Source organism: Pan paniscus, chromosome 21 (assembly GCF_029289425.2).
Source record: "Pan paniscus chromosome 21, NHGRI_mPanPan1-v2.0_pri, whole genome shotgun sequence".
NCBI classification, from domain to species: domain Eukaryota; kingdom Metazoa; phylum Chordata; class Mammalia; order Primates; family Hominidae; genus Pan; species Pan paniscus.
The window spans coordinates 10,450,561-10,465,874 of record NC_073270.2 but is presented as its reverse complement, the minus strand read 5'-3'; the positions used below and the strand labels follow the sequence as shown (position 1 = coordinate 10,465,874).

The 15,314-nt window shown below is 40.6% G+C and overlaps 1 protein-coding gene across 6 annotated transcripts in view; it reads left to right on the top strand.

Moving 5' to 3' along the window:
* Window positions 1-15,314, top strand: part of PAK5 (p21 (RAC1) activated kinase 5) — a 302,023-nt gene that overhangs the window by 272,494 nt on the left and 14,215 nt on the right. For all 6 annotated transcript variants that reach the window (XM_003810560.6, XM_034947548.4, XM_034947550.3 and 3 more), the window contains 3 exons: window positions 508-999; window positions 3,856-3,989; window positions 9,132-9,258. In XM_003810560.6, coding sequence (XP_003810608.1) covers window positions 508-999; window positions 3,856-3,989; window positions 9,132-9,258 — 753 coding nt within the window. The remainder of the gene's footprint in view (window positions 1-507; window positions 1,000-3,855; window positions 3,990-9,131; window positions 9,259-15,314) is intronic.

Sequence of the window (15,314 nt, the reverse complement as noted above, 5' to 3'; positions counted from 1 at the left end):
TTATATTTGTACTTATTTGGTGAGAACATTGCACATGTTCACCCTGTGGTTCACACAACTTAGCACAGGGAGCCATGTTTTCCCCTGTACCTACATCTGCTGTGTTATACCTGTGTTATACATATATGTCCATACCACCCTCTAGTATGTGGATTCAGAAGCATGGGAAAAGGCCTCCTACCCCTGAAATGTCTCCCAAAAATGCTAGCTGAAAACTAATGTCCTTTAATGAGGGATGAGGTTTTTCATTCCTGAACAAGAAAATAGGGCTTAACAAGCAAGTACACCTTAGATATGACACACGTGAAGTAACCTCCTGCTGTGGTGCACGTGCACCACAGAAGGCCCTTCCCTAGGTGTGGCCGGTCCTGTTGGTGCCCCAGCCAGAGCCTGTCATCTCCCACTGGTGATCCTCATTCTGCCAGCTGTCAGTCAGCTCACTCACCACTCAGCTGTGGCATTCAGATCTAGCATGTGAATATTCTTTATCCATGTCTGTCTTCCCAGGTGGATTACGATCGAGCACAGATGGTCCTCAGCCCTCCACTGTCAGGGTCTGACACCTACCCCAGGGGCCCTGCCAAACTACCTCAAAGTCAAAGCAAATCGGGCTATTCCTCAAGCAGTCACCAGTACCCGTCTGGGTACCACAAAGCCACCTTGTACCATCACCCCTCCCTGCAGAGCAGTTCGCAGTACATCTCCACGGCTTCCTACCTGAGCTCCCTCAGCCTCTCATCCAGCACCTACCCGCCGCCCAGCTGGGGCTCCTCCTCCGACCAGCAGCCCTCCAGGGTGTCCCATGAACAGTTTCGGGCGGCCCTGCAGCTGGTGGTCAGCCCAGGAGACCCCAGGGAATACTTGGACAACTTTATCAAAATCGGGGAAGGCTCAACCGGCATCGTATGCATCGCCACCGAGAAACACACAGGGAAACAAGTTGCAGTGAAGAAAATGGACCTCCGGAAGCAACAGAGACGAGAACTGCTTTTCAATGAGGTAAAGAGTGTGTTTGGGTCATCCTTTCTCTCCTTTGTAACATTTATTTCCCATTTCAAAAGTTATACACATGTACATTTTAGGACATTAGAAAAGCACTGAAAATATAAAGACAAAAATAGCGTCCCCTGTAATATTTCCTTCTAGTCTTTTTTCTATGCACATATATGGCTGTTACCTCTATAAAGTACTTCATGTGTATCAGCCACTGTACTAAGCATTAATCTAGCTTGATCCTCACAACAACTCTGTGAGATAGAAAGATGTTATCACCATTTTTACAAGGAAACCTGGACTCAGGTTAAGAGATCCGGCTCAGGGTCAAGCAGGTTGACTGTAGAGCTAGGATCTGAATCTCTGTCTAGCGAATTCTAACTCTTATGCTACACTGTATCTACATGAGTATGTATATATTTTACACTACTATGATATCATAATATACCCTCCATAAACAATTTTTAAAACAGTAGACCAGGGTCAGTTTACCAATGGACTATCACCCTTTAGGAACTTTAAAATATTTTTCCTAACTATAAAAATAATGAATTCTTCCTGTAGAATACATGGAAAGTAAAGAAAATGTCCCACAGATATCCCAGTCAAGGAATAGCCTACATTAATATTTCAGTGTTTCCTTTCTATATTTTTCTGTTTACAAATTTCTTTTGTTTGAGATAATTCTCTATATATGTAGTTTGGTAACTCTCTAAACTTCAATTAATATTAACATGAATACTAATAAAATTAATATCATAAAATATATTGACCTGTATTACTTATATTTATTAATGTAAAGTAGATTTAATGACCATTTTAATGGCCTTATAATCTTCTATCATATACATGTGTCAAATTTATTAAACCAGTCACTGATTTAATAAATTTGAGGTAACTTTAGATGTATGTGGTTTTGTGACTTTCTAAATTTCACCTAATGTTAACATTAATACTAATAAAATTAATATTAAATAAAATATATCAGCATACATTACTTATTTTTATTAATGTAAAATAAAATATATTAACGTATTCTATTAGCTACATGTCAAAACACAATTTTAATGGCTTAATAATCTTTTATCATATACATGTATCATATTTAAAACCAGTTTCTGATTTATACTGTTTCCAATTTGTCACTTTTATTATTTTGCAGTGAGTGTTGTTACACATAAGTCTTTGGCTTCATATCTGATAATTTATTAGATTCCTAGAAGTAGGATGAACAGATCAAATGATATGTACTTTTTTTAGAGAAATGATATACAGTGTTAATTTCTAGAAAGTTTGTACCAATCTAGACCCTCACCAATAGTATTGTTTCACCTTCACTAGCGTCATTGACACTGTCATGTTATCTCTGTTCATCTGCTAGGTATGAATAAAGCTTACTGTTTTCATTAGCACTTTTATTACTAGTGTAGCTAAATTGAATTTTATGTGGTTATAGGCCATTTTTATTTCTTCACTAAATCATATGTTCTGTACACAGTTTTCAATTAGGGTGCTAGCATTTGTTTTATTGATGTGTAAGAGCTATTGATATGTTAAGGAATTAACCCTTCTCTGTATATTTGTTGTACTTTAACGTTTACCTTCCACTTTCTCATTTACCTTTTAAACTTATCACTTAAGAGCTCTAAAATAGGTGGGGAAACATGAGTAATTATGTTAGAAAACACATAAAGTATTTTGGAGTAATATTCTTTTAGTAATTTTATGAGAGCATTGAGGGGAAAGATAAGTTTTTGTGGACGAGAGATCTAAGTCCTAAAATATCAAGTCAGGGTATCAGTGTTAGATGTTAGTCTCCAGGAAAGCATGTACAATCCACATCTTCTAACTCCCAGAACAATCTACGGCTGCTTGACCTCTTTGTCTTTCTATTGTAAGGACTCCCATTCTCTGAGAAGTAAGAAGGTGTTTGGTCCATAAACAGGCACTGTAAAAATGCACTCAGCTGCAATTTTGAACTCTGTTTATCATGGAGGCTCATATCTCCACACATCTCCAGCTCCCACGGGTGCTTATTTCTTACACACACTCCAAATCTCACAGAGAGTTCCAGGTGACTGGGCTTCAGCATCTTTCCAGTCCACCATTCCTGGTTTCTGGATTTATTTTCCAAACCACAATGCCAGAACACACAGAGCAATATGATGTAGATAAATAATTCTGTAGTTTATTATTTAACACTAGCTCTGAAAACTCGAGTGGAAACAGCCACAGGGCAGCAATTTCTGGAAGCTCTCTCCAGCAAGCAGGCTCCTTAGCCTTTTTAATTTCTATGCCATACTTATTTTTATCTTCAATATATATTCTTTCAATTCAGCCCAAATATCTCTCAAGTTCAACCCATACCTACTTCCAAGGAGAAGTTAAGCTGGTCTTGTGTGGCTCCAGTTCTAATAGTAGATAGTTTACTTCATTCACTTGTGGGACTCATTCCCTCAATTACTACGAGTTGGTGACCCTTTGCTAGGATAACCAGCAGAGGACTGTGAACAGTGCATTCTAAAGGAGACCCTTAGGGATATCTGATCATATCCCCAAAGATGGTCAACCAAACTCCCTCTTGTGAATGCAAATCTTGCTTTGGTTCTACTTGTTTTCATTTTCTCTCTGTGTCTCTCCAATGTCAGAGTGACCTGCCATTTTCTCTCAAATTTGCTACCTTGATTCTTTTTATTTCTACTAGCTACCCTTGATGCTTTTTGTCTGTAATAGATTTTCTGAATAAACTTCCCCACAATCAGTACCTCTCAATCAGTTTACTTGCAATTGTAGATGTGGCCACAAGAGAACAAAAAGCAACTTCATCTTCACAAGTCAAAAGTATCTTTCCCGTTTCCCCAGGTCGTGATCATGCGGGATTACCACCACGACAATGTGGTTGACATGTACAACAGCTACCTTGTCGGCGATGAGCTCTGGGTGGTCATGGAGTTTCTAGAAGGTGGTGCCTTGACAGACATTGTGACTCACACCAGGTAAGCTTCTTTATTATCCAGAGAATTCGAGGTGCTTCTTATTCTTCTCCAGGATAAAGCCGCAGTGACTATGAACTCTTCATAAATTGCAGGCACTTTGGAGTCAGGGAATATGACTACCCTTTCCCCTACATTCCCCAGAGGGCCCATTATGCTCTCAGGCATGTATAGTTCATTCATTTGGTTAATGTTCTCCTTGCCCTCAGAAGGATATTAATACCCATTGATTTAAAATAAGCAACCTGCTAAGAATGAAGCTTCAGTGACAAATAATAGAATGTCCTGTCACCTGTATAGATTTCTAAAGCTGAATTTCATTCTCCTGAGTTACCCTACCATTGCTGCATGCTAAGACACCAAGGATACCAGGGGAAGGAAGGGACAAGGAGAGGATCACTTGAAGTTTTGTATCAAAATAATGAATCTGGGTGGCACAGAGAAATTCTGCAATTCTGTTTTAAAATATGCTTGCAAGTAACGATGGTTAATTACCAGCCTATTGCTTCAGCTATTTGCCTCCCTGATGTGCCAGTTCCAGCCATTTCATTAAGTATTTATTGAGCACCTTTTATGTGCCAGGCTCTTTTGTAAGTGGTAGAGATGCAGAAGATACAAATGAATGTGGCTCAGATATATCCCCTCAGGGACATCACTGATGAGAAATACATTATAATACCTGTGCAGAATTAAGAAGATATATATATGTAGCATAGAAGAATACCTAAATGTCTCTCTCAGAAAGAGTCAATAAATATTTCTATTTAATATAAGGTGACATCTGAGATGGATTTTGAGAGCGAATAGGAGTTTACTAAGAAGGCAAGTAGGAGGAAAAGGGCATTGAAGGCAGAGGAAAGAATATGTGCTAGGACAGTGCCTCTTCAATTTCAGTGTCCACATAAATCACTGTGGATCTTATCAAAATGCATCCTGACTCAATAGAGAGGGTGTAAGATTCTGCATTTACGGCAAACTTTCAGGCAATGGCAATGCTGCTGGTTCACGGACCATACTTGGAGAAGCAAGGTTCTGTGGAATAGACATACAAAATAGCATGTTACATTTGGGAAACTTTAACTTTGGTTTTGATGGTAAATAAAATGCCAAAAAGTTAAGGAAGGATTGTCATGAGGAAGAGGTATTGAGTGTTAGCTGATGTTATTGAAATGGTACCTGAATCAAAAGTGGATCCAGGTACATAATTGGTGGAAAACAAGGTAACAAGAAAGTGCTGGGAAACCCTGTGAAGGATAGAACATGCAATTTTTTCTCCACTGAAATGAGATGTTACATGGCTCTACAGTTCTCAGTCTGGAGTAGGCTACCTCAAAATAAAGCTTTGCGAGTGAAGACATTTATCACCAACAACTCAGCTGGCAGACTCTTGATGGTGTAGCAATAAGACATGCCCAACAAAAAAACACATAAGATCATCTTAATTGGTAGAAACAAATATACTGGAAAGATCTAAGCATAAGGCAAATGTGATATACTTTTTTTGCTTTTCACATATAAAGCAAAAAATAAAAATATATTCAGGGGAGAAACCTTTTTGTTGCCTTCCAGAGCTTCACACAGCCACTCAGGTCTCCAGCTCTACCTTTGTCAAGGTTCCTTTCCATTCTTATTTTGTATCCATGGAAACCACTCAAGACAGTCTGTCCCTAAAATCCATTTTCTTTTCTAATTTTCTCATCCAGGATTGTCAACTGATTTCCCTTTTAAAGACCCAGTAACTCCAGAGGCAAAACGAAATTGTGTGTCAAGGAACACCATGAATACTTGGTATTCGAAATCTTAAACTCAGAATTCAGAGAGCTTCCTTTAGTAGATATTGAATAACTGCTTTACTGAATGATTTATTGATCGGTTGATAAAACATCTAACCCCTTGCAACTCCAAGTGCTGTCTGAGGACCTGGGAGTTTGTTAGAAATGCAGAAACTCAGGTACTACCCCAGACCAACTAAATGAGAATCCATGCTGTACCCAAATACTCAGGTATTTCTTATACATACTGAAGTGTTAGCATTAACTTAACATCTTGTTACGTCAGATCCTTCTAATTTCCAGGAAACAGAGGGTTATAGAAGGGAAGGGAAAGTGCCAAGCACCATCAAGCTCTTCATATGTTAATCATGTAACCATCACATATTTCTATGAGGCAGATGCTGGTGTACCTGTCTGCCAGGTGATGAAGCTACAATTCAAACAGGAAAAATATTATTGGCCAGGCATGGTGGCTTATGCCTGTAATCTCAATACTTTGGGAGACCAAGGCAGGAGTATCACGTGAGCACAGGAGTTTGAGACCGGCCTGGGCAACTTAGCGAGACCCTGTCTCTATTAAAAAAATTTAAAAATTAGCTGAGTGTGGTGGCATGTCCCTGTAGTCCTAGCTACTCAAGAGGCTAAGACATGAGGATCACTTGAGCCCAGAAGTTCAAGGCTGCAGTGAGCTCTGATTGCACCATTACACTCCAGCCTGGGCAACAGAGCAAGACTCTATCTCAAAATTTTAAAAGGTATCCTTCTTAAGACCACACATTTAATAACTGATACAGCCAGGATTTGAATTTGAGGTTACTCTAGAACTGAAGGGTTTTTTATTCCATGCCAAGCTTTTTTCCTATAGAAAAGAACTAGAAGAAGAAATGCACCAACGATTCTCCAGCTGGCCATGCTAATTTCAAAGACATTGGATTAGGAAGTATTTGTCACGTGTTCCAGTCAAATGGGATCTTTCTGTTAGTGACTAGGGGTTAGATTCAAGTAATTTTTGATATAGTCGACCTGTAAAGAATCTTTATACCTCTTTCAGATAACTCAAATTTCACGGAATTCAAGAGAAAATAATTTTATTAAAGATGGTGGTTCTTGGTTCTGAATTAATTTGAAGGTATATGTGAGCTTGTCCCTGCTGCATATGCTGTAAACCTCTGAGGAATGTGTTTTTCCACATGTGAAAATGGTCGTGTGAAAACAATTCAGGATAATGACCAACATACCACAAAACCCAGAACACAGAAGTTGTAGGCTTCCTCTGTTTCAGGCAAAAACATTTCTTGTCACCTGCCTTTGTATGAGACTGGTGCTGTGGAATCCTCTTTTGCTATCTTTTTTTTTTTTTGAAACAGAGCCTCCCTCTGTCACCTAGCTGGAATGCAGAGGCGCTATCTCCGCTCACTGCAACCTCCGCCTCCCAGGCTCAAGCAATTCTCATGTTTCAACCTCCCGAGTAGCTGGAATTACAAGCACTGGCCACCATGCCCAGCTAATTTTTTGTATATTTAGTAGAGACAGGGTTTCACCATGTTGGCCAGGCTGGTCTCAAACTCCTGACCTCAGGCAATCCTCCCACCTCGGCCTCCCAAAGGCCAAATCCTCCTTGAGGGGAAGGGTGTGTTTCCTCATACTCATCAACTTTATACTTTTGGTATTCTCCTAATTGGCTACCACTTTATACCTTACTTTTGAATCCCATCAGGATTTTCTAGCATCAACTAAACTGAAATGAAAATTCAAAGCCATTCATTTCCTTATTCTGCTGACCTTAGATTTACCTGGGATTACTGGAGTTTCACAAGTTTGTCCTTAAATTTGGGCTCTGGTCATTTACACCCTCTGTCTCTCCTGACAGTCTCCTCTGTTTGGATGATAGTTCGCTTTAGGACCTCTTTTACATTTATTATTTAACATGGGATAGGGAAGAAGTTTTGCACATAGATGAGTTAGGCAGCTGCTTAAATGAGTCATTTTGAGGGCACTGAACAACCTGTGCCATCCAAATAATTCTCACCTAGATTCCTCTGTGGCTGAACTATTTCACTCATTAGGAAAATCCATTCATTCAAGTGGTGAGGGCAGTGTGGGAAAATGGGAAAGTGGGAAAGCATGCGTTCTGGACTAAAAAAGAGGTGGGGTTTGAATCATGACCTGGCCATTTCTTAGCTGCGCAACCTTGGGCAGCTGACCTCCCCCTCCCCCTCTAAAACTGTGGAGAAGGAAAAACTTTCTCCACAGGGGTGCAGTCATGAGATATGGGAGGCCATAACCAATGCTTTGCTTCGTTTCTCATTCCCATGGTCCATTTATTAAAATACTATCCATTCACACTCTGTTATTAGTAACTTCCTAGGTCCAATTTCCTTTCGAGAGAAGGGACCTGAAGCGACAAAAACCTCTAGCTCCTTGGAAGAAGAGAGAGGGTGAATGGGAAGTCGGGTGGGTCCCAGAGGGAGGATTAGAGATGCAAAGACCACTTTGCCTAAGCTCAGCCTTGAAAACTGTGGCTGTCCCCATTTCTAAGATGAAGAAAATAAGACCCAAGGAAGTTAAAGGATTTTCTTATGATCATTTAACAGCCACGCCTGAAACCTTCATCTACCTATTCAGTGTGCTGACTCTGTGGGACCCTGGAGGCTTGTTGATGCCTATGGAATTATCTGTTAAGAGTTCATGGAGCCCCGCACAGTGGCTCCTGTCTGTAATCCCAGCACTTTGGGAGGCTGAGGCGGGTGGATCACCTGAGGTCAGGAGTAGTTCAAGACCAGGCTGGCCAATATGGTGAAACCCTATCTCTATTAAAAATACAAAAATTAGCCGGGCATAATGATGGGCGCCTGTAGTCCCAGCTACTTGGGAGGCTGAGGCAGAGAGAATCGCTTGGACCCAGGAGGTGGTGGTTGCAGTGAGCCGAGATCGTGCCACTGCACTCTAGCCTAAGTGACAGAGCAAGACACCATCTCAAAAAAAAAAGGAAGACTGCACTCCAGCCTGGGTGACAGAGCGAGACTCCATCTCAAAGAATGAATGAATGAATGAATAAATAAATAAATAAATAAATAAATAAATAAATAAATAAATAAATAAGTTCCTGGAAGTGCATTTGCATGAATGACCAAAAAGCTGACAAATAGTGATCTCTTTCCTTTGACTTATATTTGGTCCCTGTCATTCTCAGTGCCAAGCCTTTTTTCTGGGAGTCAGATCCCGAAGACTTCCTTCCCTTGTCTGCAGATTTTTCAGATATGGGCTGGAGCACGTGGACTGTTTCACTAAAGCACAAGGGAGTTGCCTCTCTTGAGCATTTCAAAGATGTTCTTAAACCTGTCTTGTTCCTTAAATGTTATTTCCTTTCCAGAATGAATGAAGAACAGATAGCTACTGTCTGCCTGTCAGTTCTGAGAGCTCTCTCCTACCTTCATAACCAAGGAGTGATTCACAGGGACATAAAAAGTGACTCCATCCTCCTGACAAGCGATGGCCGGGTAAGACGTTCATGTTTGGCCCGTTCGTAGTTTTTCTTGTCACTCTGTCTGTCATGGGCATAACTCTTTTAGAAGCACTTTTTTATAACTCTAATTTTTCTTAGTCACAAGTCACCCACTTCTCTTCCCAGAACACTTACAAAAAAGAAATTACCATCCCTTCCTCTGTGTCACCTTGTTAGTCAGAATTGCCTGACTTTGATGGATAATTTGCCTCCTTAACAATGAGTATAGGAAGTAATAGAAACTATGGCTATTTCTTTTCCTTTTCTGCCACATCTGTTTTTTGTTGGAGGAGAAGAGCTGACTCTTCTAGGGGTGCATCCAACCTATTCACATGAATACATGTGTCCACATTACCTTCCAGAGCCCATGCAGGTAACAGATGATCAACTCCCCTTGGGTAATTTGAGGATGGTGTAATAAAGGACAGTTTACAAAAGCGTGGGCAGATGTAGAAAAATCATAAGGAATAGTGTATGAGGATTAGTGCAGTACTTTATAATGGAACATTACTCCTACTACCCCATGCCTGAAGTGGTGAAGCAAGGTCCTGGCTACTAGAATCTGGAAATGGAGATTGCTATAGATTTCGGAGCTGCCTGGCGGGTGCTCTGATCTTTGGTAGAAGCCAAACCAAGGTGAACCTGCAGGATGAGAGCTGAGAGAATAAATCCTCCAACCTCACTCTTCTTCCTTCTAGTGTCCTACTGGTGCTCCCTATTGGCTGAAATCAGCTAGGAGCCAAAATGCAGTCAATATAGGTTGGTTTCCTAAGGCTTGGAGGAGGGAGGAAAATGGATCCAGTAGGACAAACAGAGGATATTTATCACACTGGCAAACCTCTAGGCCCAGATTTCCGTATTTCACATCACTGCAACCTGTGCAAGGGATTCTGCTGAAACTCATCAGCCACACCAGGGCACAGAGCATGGAATATAACAGCCAAGGAAATAACCAGTTGACATTCCAAGGAAGGCTTAGTTAAGTGGAAGAGTTTCAAAGCATAGCTCTATACCATTAGGCTCTCCTGAGCCCCCTGAAACTCCCACCAGAGGCAATGGCCTTGGCATGAATGGAGCCAACCATTCCCTTGATGTTCCTGTCTTTTACACCTGCAACCCCTGCCATATGGAAAATGTTCATGTCATATCAGAAATTGCCCAGGAATGATCAGAGGGCAGCCAGAAGAAACTGTCCAAGCACTTTGGCTTTTCTTTCTTGTTGTTTTAAAAAGATTGTAAATATTATTGTAGAAAATGTAGTAAACTCAGAAAAGTATAGAGGATAAGACAAAGATCACTCCTAATCCCATTACCGATTTTCCCTGTATTTCCATGTACATGTATACACAATTTGCAAACTTGGGAATGTGTTTAATGAGGAGTTTTAAGTCCTGCTTTTTTCATTGCTTTAACCATTGCATTGCTTCTCTTAAGAAAGAACGGTACAGTAGTAGCATGTATCAGTCAGGTTTTGCTACATCCACTCAACAGTTAGTGGCTTAAAACAACCACCATTTATTTGCTGACTTATCTCTGAGCCAGTATTTGCGCTGACTCCTCTGGGACAACTCATCTCTGTACCAGCTCATCTCTGCATCATGTGACATCAGCTAAGCTCTCTCTTGCAGTTGTGATCAGCCTATGGTGACAGTCTTACTCATTTGCTTGGCAGTCAGCTGGCTCTCAGCAGGGACAGTGCAGGTAACAGGGCCAAGTATCACTCATCTCCGAGTCACCTGGACTTATTCACATGATACCTGTGGCAAAGTTCCCAAGAGCACCAAAGGAGGCAAGCCCTGATGTGTAGGCCCTTTCAAATCCTGTGCTTATATTATATTTACTAAATATTCAAGACCAGACTCAAGGAGTAGGGATATAAACTCTGCCTCTTGATAGGAGAAGATGCAAAGTCACATTGCAAAGGGATGTGGATACAGGTAGAAGAAGACTGTGTATGCATTTTTTCTTAATCTCCCATATGAGTGGACAGCTATGAGAAAAGGTCAAGAATCCTCCCTGGCCTGACTCCGGAAAGCACCTACGCAAGGCTCCACGGTGTCAGAATGCAATTTGCAAAGCATTAAACTGGTCTAGCAGAGCAATTTCAAGCAAGACTTTCTTTCCCTGTTTCTAGAAATTTATGGTACAGGCTTCCTTGCTGTAAGATCATATCCAGTATCAAAATCAGAAATGAGACTAAGATAAGAAGTCATTGTTTAATCAAATTACTTAAAGATCTCCCCTCCCCTCAATGTGCAAGATTTTTAAATCATTGAGTTGTCATTCTCAAGAGCAGAACCTTTGTCTCAAACACCTCCTGCATCCCTGTGCACCCTGTAAAGAGCTCACATAAATAGACACATTGTAGATGCTTTTAGTCCTTATTGGTTTGTTCTCTCATTCATTTACTGAACATTTGCTGAATGTCTACTACGTGTAACAGACAGTTCTAAATCCTAGGGATGAACAAAGCAAAATCACTTCCTCTAGTAAGCTTATTTGGGGGCTGGGAATGTGATAATAAACAAATAGATAAATAAACAAAAAATCCCCACCAAACAAGGGGTGATAAGTACTAAGTTTCCTAGGATTAATTTAGGCATAATAAGGAGAATGGGGAGTGATGGAAGTGATGGGGGCTGTCTTATGGAGGCTGGTCAGAAGATCCCTCTGATGTGGTGGCGTTACAGCAGAGACATCGGGGACTGGACCCTGTGGCTGCCAGAAACAGGAGCATTCCAGGCAGAGGAAGCAAGAGCATATTGAGTGGATCTTGTGCCTCTTGGCCATTTTGTCCAGAGTTTACTCATTCATGTTCAGAACAGTGCATCATATTGACTCCAGTGGTTTCTCCAGTATCTGTAGGAAAAGGAAACTTTTCTTTTAAAAGAGAGCAGAAATGGAGTGTGGCTACTCCAAGAAAAGGCTTAGAGTGTGTTATTATATGAGTCTATTAGTGTACAACATTATATAGTGGAGAAGACTTTTTCAATTATCTATTGCTGTTATAACGAAGCATCTCAACATTTACAGTCTTAAGTCAACAGTCATTTTAGTATTGTCTCTTATAGATCCAAGGGTTGGCTAAGCTCAGCAAAACAGTGCTGCTCTGACTTGTGGTTAGATAATGCCTGGGGCCAGAGTTATCTGGAAGTCATCCTCACTCACATGTCAGGTAGTCAGTCCAGGCAGGCTAGCTGGAGCTGCCACCAGAACATCTACAAAATAGGTGGCCTCCCCATGTGGCTTGAGCTTCCTCATGGCATGGCAACTGGGTCCCAAGAGTGCATCCCAAGAAAACGAAGTGGAAGTGCATGGCATTTTTATAACCTAGCCTCAGAATCACATAGCATTACTTTCACCATGGTCACAAGCCCTTCCAGATTCAGGGGGCAGGGGTTTAGAGTCCTCCTCAGTGTGAGAAAAATTAAGTCATATTGTAAGAAGAGCTCATGGGATAGGCAAAATTATTGTTGGCATTTTTGGAAAATACTGTCTGCCACACAAGAGATATTGGGTTCTCTTCCTGTTTGAAGATGTTCAACATCATTAGCCTTTGAGAAATGCACATTAAAACTACAATGAGCTATCACTGCACACATTTAAGAATGACTAAAATGAAAAATAGTGATAACAACACTTATTCATACATTGCTTATAGGAACTTAAAATGGCACAGCCACTCAAGAAAATACTTTGGCAGTTCTTTTTCAAAATTAAAAATGGACTTACCATACGACCATCACTTGCACTCTGAGGCATTTATCCAGAGAAATGGAAACTTATTTTCCCACAGAAACATGTACACAAATGTTTATAGCAGTTTTCTTTATAATAGTTCCAAAGTGGAAACTACCTAAATGTCCTTCAAAGGGCGAATTATTAAACAAATAGTATTAATATATCCATGTCATGGAATACCACTTAACAATAAAAACAAGCAATTGATACACACGAGAACTTGGGTGAACCTCAGGGAAGTTAAACTGAGTGAGAAAACACCAATCTCAAAAGGATACACACTATATGATTCCATATATTTATATATATACACACACACACATTCATGAAATAACATAATTATAGAAATGCACAGCAGATGAGTGGTTGGCAGGGGTTTGGGGTTGTGGGAATGTGTCTGTAAAGAACAGCACCAGGGAGTCCTGTGCTGATGGTACAGTTGGGTATCTTGATTTTGGTGGTGGTTATAATAGGTTGGTGCAAAAGTAATTGCCATTACTTTTAGTGGCAAAAACCACAATGACTTTTGCACTGTTCTACACAGTCTCCCAGACTTCTTCAGCAGGATCAAGCTCTAGTTGCCCACCGTAGTAACTCACCGGGTAACTAGCCTTCCCTTGGTTAGCTGACTAGTTGGCAACACATGATAAAATTTCAGAGTATGCTTATATACACTACACACACAATGAGTTCATTTGTAACTGATGAAATTTGAATAAGTTCTATAAATTAGACCTAATCAATTTACAAGTGTTGATATTGTACTGTAGCCGTGTAAGATGCGAATACTAGGGAGAGACGGGTGCACATTGCAACTTCCTGTGGATTTATCATTATTTAAAAATTAAAAAGTTGGCAGGGCGTGGTGGCTCACATCTGTAATCCCAGCACTTTGGGAGGCTGAGACAAGAGGATTGCTTGAGCCCAGTAGTTCAAGACCAACCTGGGAAACATATTGAAGTCCCATCTCATCTCTACCAGAAAACTAAAAAATTAGCTGGATATGGTGGCATTTGTCTGTAGTCCTAGCACCCTGGAGGCTGAGGCAGGAGGACTGCTTGGGCCCTAGAGTTTAAGGCTGCAGTGAGCCAAGATCATACCACTACACTCCAGCCTGAGTGATAAAGTGAGACCCTGTCTCCAAAAAAAAAAAACTAAAAAATTTAAAAAATTTTTTAAAGTTAGGAAAAATGACCGAGAATTGCTCAGGTTTGAAAGAATGAATGCTTTCTGTCCTCTCAAAAGACTAGATAAATTATCTTTTATCAACTAAAAGTAAATCATTCAATTATTATCTATGGCATAAATAATATCTAACAAGTCACTAATTTGTGTTAAGAAGGGAGAATGTGGTGTGTGGGATTTGAAAGAGGAAAATAAATAGTATCTCATAGAGTGGCTTAGGAATGAATAATGTAATGTGTGTAAAACCTTCAGAAGTATACCAGGGACAAGGTAGATGCTAAGTCAGAAGGCATTTCCTCTGCCCTTGTAATTAAGTGTTGTGTAGAATCATCATGACCTTTCCTTGGCCTAGGGCCAACATTTGATAAATGAATTACTTAGGGGCCAGTGAGCAGTGAGTGACTGACCTTTGACAAATTCATTGGCCGGAATTCAAACCCATGACCCGCTAAGTCCAATAAGTTTATGGAAAAGAGACACACACAAGTGGTCTTTGTGATCTCTTTTTCTTTTTACTATAAATTGATTGCCACAAATCAAAACTTGGAAGATGTCATATAAAATTTCAGATTCCTGTCTTCCTTGAAAAATCAAAGGGTCTGGCAACACTGTGCCTGGATTCACACATCGTGATAAGGGAAGTGGTATAAGGAGGGTGAGTTGTACCACAGCAAATGCCGTTGGTGCCCTGCCCAGATCTTCCTGCAACTTCCTATTTCAGTGATCATTAGTTTCACCTCCAAATGCCACCATCTGCATCTTTATGCCTGAAGACTTCTTTTTCTGGCCACTGTTACCTGCTTTTTCCATAACGTTCTCTAACTTTACTGAGCATCAGAACCCACTGGAAAGCTTGACAAGAAACAGATGCCTGGGCCCCAACCCCAGAGATTCTGGTTCACTCAGGCTACGTGGTACCCAGGAAGCTGCATTTCTAACAGGCTCTCAGGTGAGGCTGATGCTACATACATTGTACACTGAGTGCCATTGCCTTACAAAGAAGCACCCAGAAACCAGGCACACAAGTAGCCCCCTTTTGCATTAGCCAAGACCCTAGAGCAGACACAGAATTCTTTAGAGTGCATGCAGTTTACAGAGCAAGGGTTTTTACATTCTATCTTTAAA